The following is a 21,021-nucleotide window of genomic DNA, read 5'->3' as shown; positions in this document are numbered from 1 at the left end:
TCCTCTTCTCACCACCCCTCTTCCGATCTTACCGTCGGAGCGTTATCCGCCTCGCACCTTTCGGGGAAAGCGCCAGCCCTGCTAATGCACGCACAGGCAGCGCCGCGAAATAAACACAGTCCACGGGATCGCGCACACAGAGACGTAGACGATGACGACAACGACGGCGATGACTGAAGACTTAACGTTGACGATGATGACGGACGAGGAACAAGTCAACCCTCGTGCCGAGGAGAAGTTATGCTCGCGCACCGTACGATGCACCGCTCGTCGTCGCGTCCGATCTCAACGCTGCCGCGCTGCAAGTATGTACACATTGTCAATCGCCGCGGACGGGAGAGAAAGAGAACAGCGGAGAGGAGAGCCTCCCCGTTTCTTGCGTTGCGGCGTTACGTTGCGTTGCGTTGCGTTGGCGCACGAGAGAGAAAAGTCGTGCGCGCGGTAAATATATCCCTCTATCGGCTGTGGTGAAGCCACGCCTACCACGGACGTCAATAGGCAGTGCCGTGTTGATCATTTATGTCGCTGGCGAGTGTACTTGCGTGCACGGGCACCACGGAGAGACGATCTGACTCCGGTTCTTCACGCCGCCGGCCGGCGATCAGCTGCTGGAAAATCAGAACCGACAATTTTTAATCCTCAATAGCTGACGAAGAAAAAAAGACATTAGAATAATCACTGACAGAGAAAGAAACCCGCTGACATTTGAATAATACAACAAACAGGCGAGCGAGCAGGAATATTTGAATAACTGAGCGATCAAAAATATTAATGACATATGAATAATACTTATATATAACGTAAAAAAAGACCAACAATGTTTGTAGGAGGTAATTGTCAGTGAATAAGAGACATAATATATTTCAATATTGAATAATAAATACGGAGCAGTAATAATATGAAATATACAACGATTTGACTAACAACTCGCAGATAAAGAAACTAATAAGCATTTATCTCAATTTTAATTCGATTCAAGCGATAATTGTAATTCATGCGAATAACAAAGTCGCGAGAGTAATTTGTCTTGATAATATTCTAATAATTTGTTTCGGATAATGGACGATTATCATCCGGATGAATAAATATTTCAATAAAAATAGCTGAGTAAAAAATATTGGAGTGAGAGCGGAGAAGATATATAATTTGACGAGGAAAGTCTATCAAAAATTAATCAGCCGACTCATTTCAGAAGGAGACCAAAGTCATCTGCGAGTGACACAGAAAATAAGAAAAAAAAACTACACGCTTCAACGGCAGTATATCGTTTATCGATACTCGTTGTAAAATATTCGTCTCCTAACCGCAATATCGGTAACCAAGTGTCAATGCCAATCAACGAGATCGATACTTTCTGGTATCGGTATATCGTTAGCTGTTTCATGGACAAAGAAAAACCGGGGCTCTTACGCACGAACGAAAATCGGCGTTATCGTGACGACCAACAACACGTCTCCCGCGTCACGGTAGACTTCGACTCTGGGAAAAAAGTCGATGAGTCGGGTATTGTTTGAATCACACGCAAATATACGGGTATTTACTGATAAATTTCAACTTTATATCTTAAAGATCTTTTTCAGAAAGTTTCATCATCAATCTCGCGTTGATTACGGATGTATCGAAATCTATCAATATATGCAATATACGTTTAATGTTTTATATCACATTGTATTATCTGATATTTGTGAATAAAATTGAAATGGCAATTGAAAAAAATGGTCTCGTTTAAAAAAAAGCTTTGATGTTCCAAATGTAATTGTCTAAAAATTTTGGAAAATAAACTTAAAATTTCCGTCAATATAGTATTTTTTCCGAAAATGTTTTATTTCTAGAGCCTGTTGCTCATCATGAATTTGTTTAATTTTAAACAGTTTAAATTATGTGCATTCCACGAAAGAGACAATGAGTTTACGCAATGAAACATCGAGCTTCGTATAAGTGACATTTTCGCTCGGTTGACAATTAGCAGGCGTTCAGCGTTTTTTTTTTAACCGACAAACGAATTTATCTGCCATCAAGAGTGTCGTGATAATGATCGGGGCGGAAGTTTCAGTAAAAATATGTCACCGCGATGCGCGCGAAAAGCGGTAATACAGTTGCGTCAATGAAAGCGATTACGTTTGTTGGGAACTTGATTGGTCATATCAACGAACGTCATTATCATTCGCATGCGAATATGTTATTGTAAGATAAATCCTGCAATCCTCAATATACGAAAACGATAATTTATGGTCAGTGGACTCATGAAACTGAAATTTATTACAATTTCAGAGATAATGGCAGAAAAAAATAGAAGCAAACCGTTATAGCGTTTATTTCTGAGAAGCATAAAAATATCATTACGTTAAGAAGTGATGCCTGACACATGCACACTGTTTTTTAAACGTGACTCTTAATGTCGCTAAAAGGATTCACGACTGCAATTAAAAACTGTTTAAAATTTACATAACTGGTTAAGACACTCAGATTGAACTCTCTTTTGCAAAGAAACAAATTAGAACATTTTTACAAGCATAAAATGATAAAAAAAATTGAAGAATTGAATTTGCACGGTATTTCAAATTTATTTCTTATTCCTTGTATTCCTTTTGTATTTGTATTCTTTTTTTTTCTAAACAATCGCATCTAAGATGACATTTTGAACTCGATCGAATAATCGAATGCAAATTAAACATTTCGGGCATTGTAAGAAATATTCGTTGAATATATCTACGCTGTCTAAAACATTTATTAAAATTATGTTCCGACACAATGTTTCACAGATCAACGTAAATAATATCGCCGATTGTACGCCCCTGCAAAAGATCTGTCGGAAGCAATGCTCCAGCTGCGCATGTGAAACGAGAAGCCGTGCGGGTGCCTATGCTCTGTGTCGGTTCGGTTCTCTCAGCTTTTTTTTGTCACCGACGTCGTCGATCCGGATGTAATATCCCGTTCCGTCGCGTTCCGTCGCGACGTACACCGTCACTGACCAGGCGGAAACATTTCTTACTGTATAACGCAATTTTCAAGCTTTGCATACAGTCCCGGTGTTATCGCGAACGGGTTCTACCTGGGCCGCCGCGGCTTCTGTTTCATCGTGAATTTCACATCGGCGGTGTCGTCTGCCGACAACGCATCGTGGCAACGATCCGTTTCCGTGAGCACGTAAGTTTCTCAGCACGTGTGCGTGCGTGCATGCGTGCGTGCGTCGTGTTTCGCGTAGTACGTCGGCGACGCAGGCGCGACGGGAACGCGACGAGGACCGACCGATACACGGCGACGTCGACGACGACGACGATAATAACGTGACGGAGAATCGCGTCGTTTGGTTTTTCATAATATAACGCCTTGACCGAGTGCGGTGCATTTTTGTTGGAGTAAAGAGCGGGAATAAATTTTGGACAAGACGCGAGATCGTTGAATCCTGGCCGGGTCTTCGCGCAACAATCGATACCACGTCGCTGGCTTTTCGCGACCCGTCGGAAAATTAAAGCGGCACACCACGACCGGCACGCCAGAAATATCGCGATGCTGACTCGAGGCGCATTTAGTTGGAGTTCTTCTGGGCTTATTACTCGCAGGATTGTCCGCGAGATTTCCCGAGTCCAATTTCGGAACATTAATAATTGAATTGTATATTAATTGTTGTAACAGATTTTTGCAAAAAATTAGGTTCGAAAGTAGTGGCATGTTTTCAATGCTTTTAGACGCGTTGCGTTTAGAATATTGTACAGTGTTCCCTTTTGTAATCTTTTATGATATAATGTGCAAAGGTCGGTGAACCTGAAGTTCTGATAAGTGCTTTAATGTCGCGGAAAGTAACAAGCAGTTTAGAATTCCAGTTTTGACATATTTACATCGCTGTCAGAAACGTAAGTCAAACGGAAATTTCCATATATGATTGTTTGAAGACTAACAACATAACGCGATAAATCCATGTAACAATAAAAAAATGTATAAATAATTCATATTTCTCAAAATAAAATTGTTTAAATAAACATTAAAAGTCTATCTTATTTTACGTACTGATCTCAATTTGTCCGAATTTCTCTCCATGCTGACCGCAAAATTTATTTTGAAAATAAATGTAGCTTGGAAAGTCAACCATAATCTGAATACTTTTCAAATTTTCTGAAAAGATTTTTGAGCTTGCATTCTTCCGCCTCATTGATACAAATATTAAAATTGCAACTAAGATTAACATTGCAATTCGTTGCAGAAAGACTGAACTTTGCGTCGCAGAAAACAAAAGACCTCAGCATCGCGCCTGACTAGAACTAATGCTATATCCCTGCAAAAATTATCGGGAATAACCGATACGGAGAGGAGTGATCTATGGTTAAGAAGGACGCGTGTATTTTTCTCACGCCAAGTGCGTATCGTTCCACGTGTCACCGATAATCGCGGAACTGGAGAATGCGTCGCGGTTTTCGTACTATGTATTATATATGAGTCACACGCTGATTCTGACGGACGTATCGTGTGTGATTTTCGCTGAAAAGCACCATCAACGGAGACACTTTAATCGAATGCTGTTTCATTGTAAGTGGAAATTGCGTCTTCTAATGCAACGCGCGTCATTTTTAAAGAAAGCTAGTAGAATGTTCGAATGAATATAACTTTGAACAAGTCACATTTCACGAGAATTGCTTATTTGATGTGTATACAAAGAACGAGTGTACTTCGAATTTATAAATGATCTCTTTATTTTAATTGGGAATTTAATTAGGATATAAACTTTTCAAAATTTTATGTAATTAAAAATTATTAATAGTAAGTCATCGATGAATAACCAGTTATTTTAGTAAACAATTGTTTTTATCCTTAGATACTTAATTATTAAAAATTAATGTTATTTCTTTTTATTCTTTTATCATTTCTTTTTTTCTAAGAGATAGAATTATCCATGCGATATTAATATATTCTAAGAATTTTCGAATCCTTTCTTTGGGCATCTTTTGTACTTCTTATACAAAAGCCTGCATTATTTTACATGATATTGAAGCGAGCACAAATTTAACGGTTATCCATCCATGCATTTATCTTACGAACTTATGAGAACCAAATTTAATTTTGTAGCGATTCTTTGATGGATCAACTCGAAAACATTATATAGGCTCTACAAAAATTATAAATGAAACGTCATATCTCGATGTCATTCACCTTTCTAGCACAGCACACGATCATGTATCCGAGCATAATACTATTGTCAACCATGATGGCCACCATCACTGCCGAAAGCATCTTAATGACTGAGGTCTTTGTCATTCCCATTAGACCTGAGATCTTTGATTGGAGTGCAGATGGTAAGAAAACCACACTCGGGTTCTCTGAACTCTTCTCAACTGTCAGAAAGATTTCATTATGAGTAGATCTATAGATCTTTATCCAGTAGATAACCCCTTGATAGCCTTGTAGCCTTTGTTAAAAGATGTATTGAAAAGAAAAATAACGGAAGAAACCAGACATCATCTTGTAAAAAAATACCGGAAAAAACCAGATGTCATCTTGTAAAAAAAAAAAGAGAAAATCAATATGCTATATTATATTTTATCTTTTCTGATACATAATCGCGTATTATTATCAGCAAAGCTCGGAAAATCGAGAAGAAAAATAATAAAGATTAATGCAGCTTTATCCGAGTTCTATTCTAATAATAATAATCATAAAGACTTTTGCGAGGGTGGTCTTATTGCTAGTTGTTGATTACATCACTGTTTTATCCAATTACATTTTTCTTTCTTGATACAAGATGACAAGAAAATTATAATAAAAGATATTTCCATTTTTATGTACTAAAGTTGTACAATATAAAGGTTATTATTTTCATAAAACATAATCTTTAAAAAATATTTTTATAGAATATAATTTTTCTGTAACAATCAGTTGTGCCATTTTTTTTGTTTACGAATCAAAATTAAATAAATGTTCCGCGACAAAAGTTTTCCTAAAAGAAGAAATGTCAGGTAGCTATAATTATACATAGTTAGCCGTTAACCCATTTTACAATACGAAATTAAACTATGTCTCCGTACGTCATTCGTAACGCGCTGCGAATAGCAATTACTTGCTAGACCGTTGTAAACGTTACGCTGACCTTATGGCCAACATTGTCACACACCGCGATACTTTCTAATTCAACGCCTTCAAACAATTTCAAATCTGTCACACAAAACAAGTTATTAAAGTTATCGCTCTTAGAATATCATATTTATCAGACCAGACAAGGCCACTTTTTACATTCAAGTAGAAAAATGCATTTTTTATCTTTACTTCAATCGATTAATCACTTCAAGAGAAGTAAAGGGATCTTAGAGATCATAGAAATTCTAAACCACGTAACGATATGTTTGAACATTTTAGCAGTTTTATTTTAAAGATATTCTTTTACCACGTTTCTGCACTTATTTTTACCTTTTTTTAATAACATTAAAAAGTTCTTGTTAAGGTTATTCTGCCTATCGTATTAATTTTAATAAAAATCCTAAACATTTATCTGGAAAATTTTTATTAAATATTTTCAACTCTTCTCAAGAATTCTATAAAAAAATTTATTATTTTTAAAGATAATTAATTTTTCGTATTTTCTACCGCAGGCATTACTTTTACTGTGCCGCTTTATTTCAGGGCACTCCGATCAATTTTCGTATCAACCATCGTTACTAAACGCCCCCGATCTTCCATCGTGGATACACTACACGTACAGCAAGAAGGATCATCATGGGTTTTTATACGGCGTCGCGCCCAAAGATCAGAAATATTTTCAGGTAACACGCAATCGCTATATCAACTCACTCACTAGTCTTTGTTTCTGGCATATCATCGATCGTATTAAATAAACGCGATAATAATTTCAGCTGGAGATTGTCGGGTTGAACAAGCACACTTACGAAACCCGCTACAAGGTGCTCGACATGAATGTACTCGAGAGGGAAAATCTGACGAAATACGAGGTGCATCTGAAGATCGACAACCTCAACGTGGAGGATATGTTCGATCACAATCGCACCGAGAAACTCCTCGATATATTTAGGTTTGTTGCTGAGCGAAAATTTTCTCGCGATACTTCGATTCCATAATTCCAACGTCCTTGATACCGATAGCGCACTTGCAATTTCCTTCCTCGAGCGTGATTTGTAAACAGGGAAATTTCTTGACACATGATATAGTAATGCGATAATTATGTTAGCGCGATAAACACATTCTATTTTTCACCGCAGGAAGAAGTTGTGGAAAGGTGCTGCGGATCTGTACGTGACTTTCTTGGCATCTGCCATTGAGCTGGGAGCTCGTTTACCTCTCAAGCCTAGCGAAGGTGAAGGGTGAGTCACGTTTCTGGATTATCCTCTGTCAAAACTAACTTAGCCCTTAAGCCCCGAGGCTTCTCTGCGATTAGTTCGACAGAACTTTGAGTTATAATTTCTGTTTTTTTTTATCTCAGAGCGTTTCGAGTTATTAATCGTCGAGAAAGTACACACAAATATTTGCACACAATTACGCGAGTTGAAGTATTAAAGTTATTGAACAATAATTAATTAAAGAAAAATAAATTATTTGTGGACGATAGTTCTTTTAAACGAATTCTTTCCCGATTCTTTCATTGAACGTTATTAAAGAAATTAGTCGTTTACGCGATTGATATTAACTGGAATTACAAATTGGCGGGCGAATAAAATTTTATAGAAACGTAGTAACTTAGTGACATGGTTGTGAAAACGATACTGCCACGACGAGATGAAGCAGTTTCTCTGATATCGCTGACGTACTAATCATCCGATTAACCGCAAGCAGTGCCGTGATGTGCATCCGACGGTTGTTATTAAAATTATATACATATTGCTACTTCCTACATGCGCTATCGTTTATGCGACTGACGGGAAGAACGTAGGTACGCTCTTATCGGAAACTGGATATGTTTAATCTAATTATGGCCGATAGCTTTGAGGAATGGAAGTCATTAAAAGATAGCGATCGATGTCACGGTCGCGCCTGCTTTTGTCCAACATTTTATTCATCGCACGCTTTAAATATACGAAGTATTCTATTATTATAGAATATTGGAATTAATAATGATTCATTAAGCACGCCTACACCGCGCCGAACTGAAGCGAATAATGTCAAACAGGTTTCGTCGTAACGTTGAGCTCGTGACGTCGCGCTTTTCGCAACGTATAATGCATACTAATAAAATTTACATAAATTTTAGCGCGCCGAAGAAATTCTGTGCGAACGGACTCGAATTGCAATTCACGATTTTTATCGATTGCGTCACCGCGATTAAATGTGTTGTGCGACAAATTTCGTGGATCGCATCGACGCGCCTTCGTGACGTGGTTCATAGACTACGCGATAAGATGCCGTCATCCATAGCATCCGTGAGTAACAGTACCGTTATTCACGCGTATTCCCCGGAATAAACTTTCAGTTTCGCAGAAAACTGCGAATCGGTGGACTTTCCATTGAGAATTCACCATCGCGCGATTCGCGCGCCGAGTGACTCCCCTAAGATCTCCAATTTTACGGATCAACGATCATGACTTATCGCGGTACTTTTACGGGCACGTAAAGCCTGATAATGCGACGCGCTTCCCCGCTTCTGTATCTATCACGCTTCTCGTAGGAAAATACGTCTCCGAAGCGACGTGGATTTTCTCCAATCGAATGAATGCACTGCGTGTTGTTGACACAGATAATGTTATTCTTCTCACGGCGAGATTCGTGCGAAAACGCTGACTGAGATTTGCGCGAAAATAGAAATGAAAAAAATAAGGAAATACTGCCGGACAGATATGGCGGTGTGCGCAAGGAAGTCGGTCGGTTGTTTAAGCGCGCGTTGCGTTTTTCCGCGTACTAACAATAACGGAAATTTAATCACGATCGATTAGAGTCTCGGAATTGAAATTTTACTCATCCAAGCATGTTGCGTGCGAAACAGCTGAGGAAAATAATTTTGTTGTGCGCGCGTAATAGTGAGACGAGTGTTGATGTTATTGAAGCGCGGCGTGGCGTGGGCAGACTTCCTTCCGGTGCAACAATATACGGCATAAAAACAACGTACTTGAACATGAGCGCGCCGCATCAAAAGAAATTTCAATTCGTTACGAAACCGTTGTTGCGTCGACGTGACACAGGACGTGACGCGAGACGCACTGGGGGCAAAAAAGAGAAAGAGAGAGAGAGAGAGAGACATGCATTATTCCCGATGTAGATTTATGTTTGGACAAATACCTCGGGGCGAAGTGAGGAACAGTTTCGCAACGAGATATCGATTCATTATGAAGCAGTTCAAACTCACATTTACACCGCGACGTGTTCTCAATCCCGATCGGTGAGATCGAAAACAACAGTCTTTCTCACGGAACAAGGCCAATTACTAATAACATATTGGATAAATATGTTTTCTTACTGTTTTAATCTGTCCAGATTCGTGTTCGCTCAAAGTGATGTTCTGATTCATCGCACCTGACTTATCTCGTGCAATTTAATTAAAATCGAATCAGTCATTATGGAAACGATATGAGTCAACTTTTTTATAAAAGCAAATAAAAAAAATTAATTATCTTCTCTTAAGAAAAAAAGTGCGTTACGATTAAAAATAATGCATGCATGTATGATTTGTATATGTATAATGCGAACAAAATTGTTCGGGCTATATTTTGTTTGCAATTTTCGCGAAACAAAAAATTCAAGAATAAAGAATCGCGAATTTTTTTCGTTTGTTTTTATCACACGTGCGTCATTTTTTTGTAATCTGCACAATCATCCGGATAAAAATTTTTATTTCGCGCCGTTAAAAATTGCCGAGGCGGTTTTGCATCTGCAACGGATATGCATTCCCGCTTCGCCGGCTGGTGCGCCGTGTCTGCCGCCGCTGCGATACTATTGTTAGAAAAAAAAACGTGACACAAAACCGCAATGGATAACAGCCTCGAATCGTAGGCCGCTTCTAACGTAACGCTATTGTTCTTATAATACGATATCGCCATGTGTTCAACAGATTTAGATAATCGAGGAGTTACCTTTTTCGTCTCGGCGTGACGCCTACGCGTATCTCTCTTACGTTTGAATCACCAGCGTGTTGTCACCGTACTTTGTGATCAACGCCAAGACGTGGGGCGCACGTATCACGCGAACGAGCAAAATCGCGCGTCTACGATGATGAAACGTGTGACGCGATTAATCTTTCTGCGATGGCAAGATAAATCGACTACACCTATTACACACACACACACACACATATATTGCAAAGCACCGAAAACACTCACTGCAAAATGTGTATTTAATTAGAGACAAGTAGAGCGAATCATCTAAACTGCGACCGGGGTCAGACTCCACGAGACTTTATTGCCCAGTCCTTCGTCCGTCTGGCTCTTTTTTTAGAAACTATGTTATCCGAGTTATCGTGATCGGAGCGAAATTGCACGCTTGCGACGACGGGACGACGTGCACCGTGGCGCGATTAATTCTTCCTTTTCTCTGTCACGATTGAGATAAATCGATTACATCGATCAATCGATATACACACTATTCCCGCCGATTATCACTTTCAGGTTTATTGCGTCAAAGTACGATGACACCAGTCAGCGGCAATTATTCTTAACGCAAATGTGACATTGTCGCCGCGCTCGGGACACTTAACTGATTGACTGGCAGGGGCTTGTTTCCACTGGCAGATGATAAGGCCGCGCCTAAGGAGCCACCTCGTGCATTCGACCTTAGATACGTATCAGTGCATCGTATCGTTGCGTATCAGTGAAAGCCGGGAGTGAGCGATCGTGAGATCGTCGGGCTTTGATTGCGCGTCAACATCGGCCGCTGCGGGCTTCGTCAAAATTAATTAACTACGGATTATCAACGTGAACTTTCGATTATCAAGGAGTCACGTATATAATTAAGAGATAAGTTTCCAAATCGAATAGAAAAAAGTACAAAATTAATTAATTTTTAATCGAATCGCATTGTGTCATTAGCTCGCCTATGCGAAAGTAGGCAAATCTTTCTTTCGGACAGAAGCAAGAGTTACGTAAATAACAAACATCAATCAATCTTGCGTGTCCTGTATGCTGATCGGTCACGGTGTGGTGAGCCCGCGTAGTGTGTGAGCGTTGGATTAATATTACATGTATTACTCGCGGCGTATCGCGATGATTAGCCTCGAGGGCTGTTATTTGATCGATGGAGATATTTGCGAGGGATATCGAATTTAAACGCGCGGGGTATGCGATCTGTCATTCGCACACAAGAAAGCTCGATTTCATGGAGTAATAAATTATGTAATTCTACGACGAACGGAAGGTTAAAGTCAGCGGGATACGTTCAGCGGGATTATGATTTAGACTCTGTCAATGCGCAATAATATAATTATTCGAATGAGCGAGAGGTTGAGATCATCAGTCAGAGTGTCATTAGACACAATCAGAGCTATGACTCGTAATCGATCATTTAACAATCAGAATTTGCTGATCGAAATAATCTTTTGAAAATAATATCGACGTTGGAATAGGTCATGAAATAAGATGTATTGTGAAACGCCGATGAGAAAAGGAGATTAAAAATAGTTCGTCGTGTGTAACAACGTGCAGTGTTAACAATCTGCGAGACCAGACAAAACGGTTGCCGCATTTATTGTTAACACACGGCGGGCACACATGCGGGCAAAAGTCCCACGCGTGCTACTTAAAGGAATCCTTGACAGGAGTGACGCAAGTACCGAGTGAATATCGCGGAATGATTCGTCTGATCGTTTGCGATGTCGAGTCAAAGTTTCTTCGTCGCGAGCGGTAGCTCCTTGACTCAAGCGAGTCCTTTTTGACTCACCGATTCTCACCCGATTCATCTTACATTTCGCCGAAATCAGATATCGTTCCCGAATGTCTTCCTGAGAAAGAAAAGGAAAAAGAGAGCGAAGTTGTCGCTTTTGTTGCAGGGTCGTCGTCAGATTGGGCAGCACGGTGCCGTTCTCGCAGGAGCTGAACGAGCTGCAGGAGGAGGTAAAACCACTATGGAAAATGCCGTCGTGTCCCAGAGATTTTAAGAGGACCAGCGTGGAGATACTTTTCCGCGAGGCTGAGTTCAGATTAGATTGGTGCTCCTTTAGATTGGTAAGTTGATTAAATTGCGTTGTTACACGCGAGACTTCGCTTGAGAAAAATTCCACGTATCTTCAGTGAAAATCTCAATAATCACTCGCCTGCTTTACATTCATCCGCATCACCTGGCCTTTTCAAAAATTATGCAATCGCCATGTTATGTATTATCACGTCATTGTAAACATGCAATTATTTTCTCGCGATCTTTGTCGATTTCCAGGCATGACACTGTACATTGCACTCGATCGTCATCGCATACCTCTCGAATGTTTTTACAGTCATCATAATTATCCTTAATTTACGCAGTTGCCAGTCTTCCGCATACTCATCTCAATTAATCAATTTCCACGTAAGACACGTTTGATTCGTGCAATTTCGTAAAAGATACCGATCATCCTAGTCCCACGTGCCACTTTTGTAATTAGTTTTGTAGCACATTGTTATACGACATTCCCTCCGCCAGTGGCATAAAGGCATCATTTCCTGTTAGCTCGACGAAGACCAGCACAGTCTGAAGCACAAGAGCCCCAGCGCGAACGTTGTGGATCTGCCTTCGTCGGGCATTTCCGAACACACCGAGTGGCGTTGGGCTCGTTCGACGAAAGCCAGCATACCTACGAGAAGCTACTTCAAGGAAATCGCCACCACGATTTTCGTACCGGTCATTCTGCTCCTCGTGCTGGGCGCCTTACTTAGCACCGCTCTCTGCCTGCATCACGAGAAAATGTAAGCGCTCATCGAAGGAAAACCGGTCAGAGAGTTGCTTTGACGCGATGGTCATCTGCATTCCGGAAAAAATGTTTCTAGCGATTTTATTCGCGGATTTCTGTCGTGAATTAATTTATATCTCATATTTTGTTGTAACTCAACAGATTTCATTGAATTTTCATAAGATTACAATATTTTTTTACTATATTTAAGAAGGCATTGACGTATCTTTTTTCTGCGTATAGCGGATATGCCCATAAAAAGAGAAAATCTGTAAATACGTCTAGTCAGCGTCTAATCAGTGTTTTTTCTCCGCTTCACGTTTACTTCGATTATATCTGTTTGTTTTATGACGCAGCTTTGACTGCTACGTCATATATCAATGACGTTTTGTATTTCTTTGATAATTGCGATATGCACGCATATGAATGACGCTTTATTTTCCGTCAATTTCTATTCGAGTTCTTCAATCATTAAATGCAAATCAAGCGAAGATTAAGAAGATTACAAATTTTTTTATCATATCGGCTTACATTAAACCGACATTCTTCGAAAGTCTACAGCGTCGAAATGTATCTGTTGTTCCGTGCATATCATTGCATGCCGACCAAATTTTTTTGACCGTGACCAGAGAGACGCATTAAGAGTAGGAGCGATATGGAGAGGGGCTGCTATTGTTGTTGTTATTACTACTACGAGTTTCATTCACAAGTAACAATATCGGATCAGATAGATATATCAGTGACGTAGATCGACACACCCGCTGACATGATTAAAATTACAAAGCGTCGGATAGCACGCTTGACAAATAAATTCGGAAAGTGTGCGCGTTGCAACCGTTATTCGTGACGCACATGGAAAAACGCAAACCTAAGATCAATTAAATGAAATTAGTGTAAAACGCTGTTTTCGGCATCATCAACGTAGGATTCTGTGTTAATAAAAAAATACCCAAGCAGTAAATGATCGTTATCTGACGTCTTTTTGTCGTCATAATTGATTATTATAATCAATTAATTATTATAATCAATTGATTATTACAATCAATTGATTATTATAGTCAATAAAATTGATCGCGCATCGATAAAACATGTCGCATTGATGAAGAAAAAGGATAAGATATATATAAATAATTACTTCGCGAATCTATGCAAGAAATCTAACTGAATGTAAAATATTAGCTTTGGCATAAGCGCGAACGGAAGCACCATTCAGTTTATGACGTACATCAGTAATTACGATGTATATTACGTAATTATAGTAGTATGAAGCGCGTACACAAGCGGCTGTTATTAAGTACATAGCTTCATCTACAAAGCGGCCGACCAGAATCACCAAAAACATCTCAATGACGAATTCAAAGTTATTTTTTTTCGTAAATATTTTTTGAAGGAGTTAAATAGAAAGATATCCAGACACACACAAGTCTTAAAGATCTTAAAGATATCTGAAAGACGTCTAAAAAACGTCTGAAAAATGACACTTCTTTATGCTTAATTGTCACAATTATTTATCATCGAAATTTAATAATTTTCACAAAAATAGCGCACGATTAAACCGTCGCTAAGGAATAATTTTTTCAGTATATTTGTATGTTAAAAAAATTAGAGGCAGTTTATTTCGTGTCTCGCGACGTTCCAGTTTCCCTTGCTTGCAGCTCGGGGCGGTAAAAAAAAAACGGCCATTCAGGGCCGGTAATTTGCGACTAATGAGTTAATAAAGAAGCGAAGGCTATCTTTTCTAGAGGCGGTAAAAAGATCAAAATTACACAGTCGTCGGGACAATATAGTTTACACATTGCACATGCGAACACAAATAACCGGTTGCGGGCGTGCACGGGCGTGCATCGAATCGGGATTCTTATACGTGTGATGTAACTGATCCAATTATGATCTTATTATGGACGCTATGTGCGTCATGTTTATCTCGTACAAATACTCATGAAACAAAATGCAGTTATTTTAGCTCGACGAATGTCTAAGTTGTTTGGGTTCGGATCATTGACGACAATTAAACTGATAATTGCCACGCGGTGACATTTAACATCTTGCTTATATTTTTTAATTTAATATTATTGCGTCTGTTTTCGCCAGCCGTCACCTCAATCATTTTGTAGATCACTATACAAACTGCCGAAACAACTGTCTATCCAATCTCGAGCGGTAATTTCCAAATATCCTCGAGAGAGTGCAGTGACCGCCTCTTCGTAGCCTTTAGCGGTTTGCTTAATCAGCTGGCTGTCAATAATATCGGTAATGGAATCTCCCACAGCAGAAAGCAGACAAAAAAGAGAGAGAGAAGAAATAAAAAAAAAAAAAATTGAAAAGAACGCGTAAAAAAATTGAAGGAAGAAGCCAAATAATAAATATAAAGAAAAGGTAATGACAAATAACGACAGGAAGACAGTAAGAAAAAAAGATATCAATTTTTAAAATTTCATATATATATAATATATATAATCGATTCCCTTCATCATTCAACGATATCTACTGATACTATAATATCATTAATTTCTGACAATATATATTTCTCAAGGCATTCGCGCCGCGGTGATGATACTTGTATTAAGAAAATGTTGATAATCTTTTTTTTTTCAATAGTTATGCCTAGTCACGGCCATGACAGTGCGAAATCGTGTCACTTGATCTTTCTCTCTCTCTTTTATCAAAGGCTCGCTCATACGTGTACATACACGTACGCGGTTACCATATCGTCGCACACTTGCCTCTCACGTGGTCGTGATACACACATTAGCTGGGCGCGTGGCGTGCGTTCGTGCGTGCGATGCACGGCGAACGGGTAAGTGACCGCCAGCGATCGGTACTTTACGATCAACGGTCAGATGGTATGTGACGCGTTCGGAATCGGAGTGATGCAACAGAATCACTTATCGGCAGCCGCGGTTCGTCTGTTCACGCGGAAATAGATCGACGTGTGTGCAGCTATTTCCGCCGATCGGCGACCGCGTGCTAATTTTACGCACCGATCGATGTAAACACCGTCTGAGTTTTGTATTCTTGAGTCGCATGTCTGGTCGCGCGTCTGGTCCACTAAAAATCTCTCACTCCCGCTTGTCTACAATTGCAATGCATCGAGCAACGATTCACTGCTTAAACGCTTTGTCATTTTGCAAATTTATGTAAAGTATGAGAAGAATATGAAAAAAGAATTCTATAACCAAAATTCATATACAAAGCGTATTGTATATGAAAAGGACAAAAACAACCATGTATTAAAATATATAAAAGTGTTATTTAATACTTTTTAAATATTATCTTAAACACAAAACAGAGATCTGAGAGATATTCACAAAACGTTTGAAGAGTTCAGACGTCTTTAAAGATACTTGATATTGTATTTGGAATATCATTTTATTGCATATTTTACAGTTATAAACAACTATTCGTATTCTGCAAGTAAGATAAGATATAGCAGGTTCTAATAATATCAACAAGTTTGCGAAATGACATAATGCTGTCTCAGCTTCAATTACTGGTCACAAAAGCGACATGGCCCGGCCAAGCTATACCACTGTAAAAGGTGTAAAGTGCCCGGAAATGATGCTTACAATGACTACAAAAGCCACTTTACAAAGTTACCGTCATAAGTGCCGCTGTGAAGTCTATAGGCTTTTCTGTGCACTTATGAGAAAGCGTTTGAGAATTGGAGATTTCCGTATTTTATTTGCATAAAACGCTCGAATGAAAATTTATGTTAAGAGACGTATCGTTTATAATTAATCTGGAATTATGTTGTTAAATTATTAATTGTTCGATTATTTCTCAATTCCTTTAATTCTATTATATTACGGCTCGTAATTTCCAAGCAATTAATCTAATTGAGTTTATTAATATGTGTACGGTTCTTCCAAGTAACTTTTTATTAATTTCAGCGACTTCGCGACACACTTTTTTACCTTACATAATATATTTTTGATGATACCAGCTAATCTATTATAATAAGACATTTTGCGTCAGAGAATATCAATGTTTATCGTAAATATTTAATGAGGCCTCTTGAACGTTTCGACGATAAAGCGTATCGAACAACACACAAAATCGCATCTAATCTAATCGTTAATATTTCGTTTTAACATCAATATTTTTCGCGATGGAGACGGATAAATCTTGCTAGGTAATTTGTAAACATCTCATATCGTGAAATATAATTAATACGAGAAATAAACATGAATCTTTAATCATTTTGCTTAAGTGCGTTTGGTTGTAGGTAATAAATAAGACATTCGGTAAGAATGTGAAAAATTATCGATTTTAAATCTTTATAAAAATTTTTCTAGATATTTTTAGATATAAAAAATTATTACAAAACATAGATAAAACCTTGAATAAAATTCATATTTCGGCGTTTTAGATTTCTGCATTTATTCGCGTGACGACGAAGGTTGACCGTAATTGGCGGAAGCTAGGTTTCTTCTATCAAAATTCTGCAAGCTAGCGGTCACAGCAAATCCGATCTGCGATCATAATTAAAGGCATATCGCGGCGCGGAATGCAGCAGAACTCTGTTAACGACTTTTAATCGGGTCCGCCGGCTATTCGCGGTGCGTGATAATCGGCGAGAAGGCGACCCTGCTGTTCGTGCGTGTATTCGAGCGTATCCGTGGGGCGCAACAATTTTCATTGGCGCGTCGCGATAATAAGTCAATTACGTCGTGTCACACGTGACGATTGACGCAGCACTGACGCAGCCCGTGTTCATTTCGCGTGGCTATGGCATTGGGAATCGGTGGGATCCATTGAAGTTACAATCGACGTCGCGTAACGCGACCGCGCGCGATCGAATTTCTTTTCGCATATTTGTCGGAATCGCGTTCGCGTTTTCCCAAGGGTCGCGGAGAAATCGCGGCCGCGGTCCACGCGGCGCGATCAAGGTAATCGCGCGGTTGATAATGCGGGCGCTGCACAAACAGGAACAGGACTCGCGCGTATGACGTGCGATATGACTCATTAAAAAATTCTGGTCGCAAATGCGAAGAGAAGCCCGCAGAAAACCCGTTTGTCGGCAGAATTCGCTGATTGTAAAAGCTCGTCACGCGAAAGGAATTCGATTTTCTCTATAATTGTACGACTAAGAGGTTTTACCATGGCGCTTTCTGGAGTTCAGGGGATTTCAGGGAGTTTTAAGGCAATATCTATCGATTTTCTTCTTATCGCATCGGCTATGAGAATTCAATTAAATGTCGTAAATGGCGCAAACTTCCTATTTCGAGATCTTAAACAGTTTGAAATCTCATCGCAAAGAAAATATTATTTTAGCGAAGTAATATTTTATTGCTATATCTCGATTGCAAGGATAATGGGAATACTTGCGACAGCAATTATGTGTTTACATGGTTTACTACGGCAAACGATCATAAATATCAAAAGCTATCTCAATAACAAATGAATGCTGAATGGTATTTAAACTTTGTCCGGCGAGATTTCATAAATATTTATAGAATTTTTTCATTTCTTACTGCATATCTTTATAGCTCCGACGTTTGTGACTATTATGTTCTGACGCAAATGGTAATTAAGATGTCGACCATTGTGAGAAAAATAATCACCATTATCCAATTATAAAAGTCATTTTTTGTGATATATAGTTTAATCGGATAATATAATTTATGATTGATACAAAGGTCAAACCGACCGGCGGTGGTGTTTACACTAAAATTATCAATTAATTGCTATTTAAAGATCACTTTTTTTTCAACAAAACCTAGGGTTTTATATTTTATTTTCCTAGGACGGACCCGGAGTCAGACGAATATTTTGACGAACTTTTTAATATTTTCCTTATCAGAGAACAACCCGTCAGGTACGTTCACTCTGTATAATTTATTCAATATTTTGATAGGTGCTAATTTTTGCAAAATGACACAACGTTGCTAAAATATTACTAACTTTCAGTTTGGCGTGAGCAATAATGTATCACATATTAATAGAATTCAACTAAATTCATAATTTTAATTAATTCAGTTTTTTAAATTTTTATTTTTGATTAGTTTCCCCATGTAAAAAGCTTCCCTAATTTATCATACCCGCATGTCTGTCACATAAAACTCGACAATATTTAAATATGACTGAATACTAAATTATTTACAATATCTGCTTCTTAGAAGCGCATACTAATAAATACACGAGTATCATTATGATATGATAATCATGATAATAAAACAACATTACTTAGAATAGCTTTCTTTCTTTCACTCATTTAATTCATGTTAAAAATAAGAATTTTATTCGTGCTCATAACTCTGTTTTTATTGCATTATGTAAATGCAAAATCCGAATTGCAAAGAATCAATTAGAAGTTCTGTTATACTTAAATGTCCGGTTTAACGACCCGATGCTCTTTTGCAGCGAGAAACGGGAACCTACGCCAATGGAGGGAGTCGGAAACAACGGAATACAAATGGTGCAGTATGCTATGTCGGAGAGAGGTACTCTGAAATCGCTGTCAGCTCAACCGCCGAGCCCGAGTGAATCTCTATCGCGAAGCCCAAGGTAGAACATCAACATAGTGATTAATAGAATACAATTTCGACAAACTTAATTTTCGACTGTAAACATAAAAAAACTTTTGTCGTGCAAATTTGTCGCGAATTATAATGCAAAAAATTTATTTCTTTATAACGGAATCTGAACTCATACGAGTATGACCCTGTGGAAATCAGTATGACTAAATGTTCGATAAATATTTAAACATTTTTTTCCCACGTGGAACTACCATGTCGGAAAATCCTATTTTAGATAAGATACAAAAAGTCACATCAATTAATTATTACGTTATTGCATAACAGGCTATCGTTTCTTGGGAAGAGAATATCGCGTGTAATTCATAATTCATTAATCAAACGAATGCATTACAGTACTACATTAGACAATATATAGCGCTATAATTGCTTCCAGTCAAATGCACTTCTCTCTCTCTCCCAACATAATCGCATTGTGAATCTGTTACGTAGAAGTCATAAAGAGGCGTTCGCGCGAAGCCTCTCAAATGAGTTTTTTCACTTCTTACAACAGTATTACGCACGACATAATTTAATTGTGTATTGTAACAAATACGCTTGAATCTACATCACGGAATGTTTCGGATAATTTAATATAAAGTCATAAAAATAAAATTTAGAAAAATATTTAAAAGGAGTCTAAAAAACATCTGAAAAATTGACAATTTTTACTTGTCTCTATGGTGTCTATTATATATCATGATTGAATATTATCTTTCAGGATCTCTGGCGAACGCTGTAATCCATACGTTCGTCCAAACCCGCCACCTTATACCGGACCGAGCAATTTGTAAGTATTCTCGATTGCGATTTTTATATACAATATATGCTAAAGTCTGTGTAATTTGTTCAATTCGCGTTCACAGTGCCAGTTTACGTGCTGATTTCTGACTACACGAGCAGCCCGCGAAGACATGGTTTTGCTGAATTATAGTTCGCGGGTGGCTTTCAATCAACGTATTCACGGTATGCCGGTAAATTCATCGAAACCAGCTCCAAATTTGCAAGTTGAATCAGATATTAAATACATGTGTCACTAGTTATCGGTAACCATAAATATGTACTTGCGTCACGCTTCCCAAGCCTGGTTCGCTGATATGTTAAGTGCTTTTTGAGAAGTTGATTTGCGTCTAGAAAATTTTTCGTAGACAAATATAGACGCAAATAGAGTTGTGAACATAAAGGACTGTTTTTCTTGGACAATATGTTGCACAGGACTACTTATGCATTGTAACAAATTATATTGTATGACATTTGATGTGATTGTATTTTAAAATAGTTGTAGCGCGATATATTTCTATTGAAATAAGCAATAAATATACGATATTAAAAACGTATTTTGATTGTTGCGCAATCAAATGATGGGTATTTAAAATTTCATTAACGTTGATCATTTCATTTATAATCGATTTCGATATTGTGTTCGACTGTGTAGGTTATTCGCAATTTTTGCGGATATTATATTGCGTTATTTACATAGCGACTAGAGAAGTAAGATAAGTACATTTACTCAGAAAATAAAAATTATTCAACGAATTACAAATTATGTATCATCTGTTAAATGAATCATTAAAATCTTTAACATAAAGCTTTTAATTACATACCCTCAGCGAGATGTCCGTTGATTTTCTATCGGCTGTTGTGTTTGGAAAGACTTGATGTGATTGTGCAACGCATCTGTAAGATAAAATAAAAATATGGAAGAAAAAATGGCAGAGTTGAGAG

The 21,021-nt window shown here is 38.3% G+C and overlaps 1 protein-coding gene across 7 annotated transcripts; it reads left to right on the top strand.

Annotated features, from left to right (window-relative positions):
* The first annotated feature begins 151 nt into the window (after window positions 1-151).
* Window positions 152-20,884, top strand: Scgalpha (sarcoglycan alpha). Of its 7 annotated transcripts, none has more exons than XM_067354447.1 (13): window positions 2,780-3,147; window positions 3,756-3,854; window positions 4,206-4,524; window positions 5,154-5,288; window positions 6,610-6,749; window positions 6,840-7,015; window positions 7,203-7,304; window positions 11,909-12,083; window positions 12,562-12,797; window positions 18,528-18,599; window positions 19,145-19,288; window positions 20,018-20,086; window positions 20,163-20,884. In XM_067354447.1, exons 3-13 carry the CDS (start codon window positions 4,431-4,433, stop codon window positions 20,185-20,187), a joined length of 1,368 nt encoding a protein of 455 aa, XP_067210548.1. In that variant the 5' UTR covers window positions 2,780-3,147; window positions 3,756-3,854; window positions 4,206-4,430; the 3' UTR covers window positions 20,188-20,884. The 7 variants fall into 7 exon arrangements, with proteins under 7 accessions (XP_067210547.1, XP_067210549.1, XP_067210548.1 ...); XM_012367364.2 differs by having other exon boundaries at window positions 4,202-4,524; XM_012367365.2 differs by lacking the exon at window positions 3,756-3,854 and having other exon boundaries at window positions 4,202-4,524.
* Window positions 20,885-21,021: the final 137 nt, after the last annotated feature.

The sequence above is a fragment of the Linepithema humile genome, chromosome 4, assembly GCF_040581485.1.
Source record: "Linepithema humile isolate Giens D197 chromosome 4, Lhum_UNIL_v1.0, whole genome shotgun sequence".
Lineage (NCBI taxonomy): Eukaryota > Metazoa > Arthropoda > Insecta > Hymenoptera > Formicidae > Linepithema > Linepithema humile.
This window is presented reverse-complemented; position numbering and strand designations above follow the sequence as displayed.

Excerpts from the sequence above, each read along its gene's own strand:
- Scgalpha (XM_067354446.1), top strand. The coding sequence starts at position 152 with ATGACGACAACGACGGCGATGACTGAAGACTTAACGTTGACGATGATG. Across the intron at positions 5,289-6,609 it reads CTTTGATTGGAGTGCAGATG|GGCACTCCGATCAATTTTCG; the intron begins GTAAGAAAACCA and ends GCTTTATTTCAG. Across the intron at positions 6,750-6,839 it reads AAGATCAGAAATATTTTCAG|CTGGAGATTGTCGGGTTGAA; the intron begins GTAACACGCAAT and ends TAATAATTTCAG.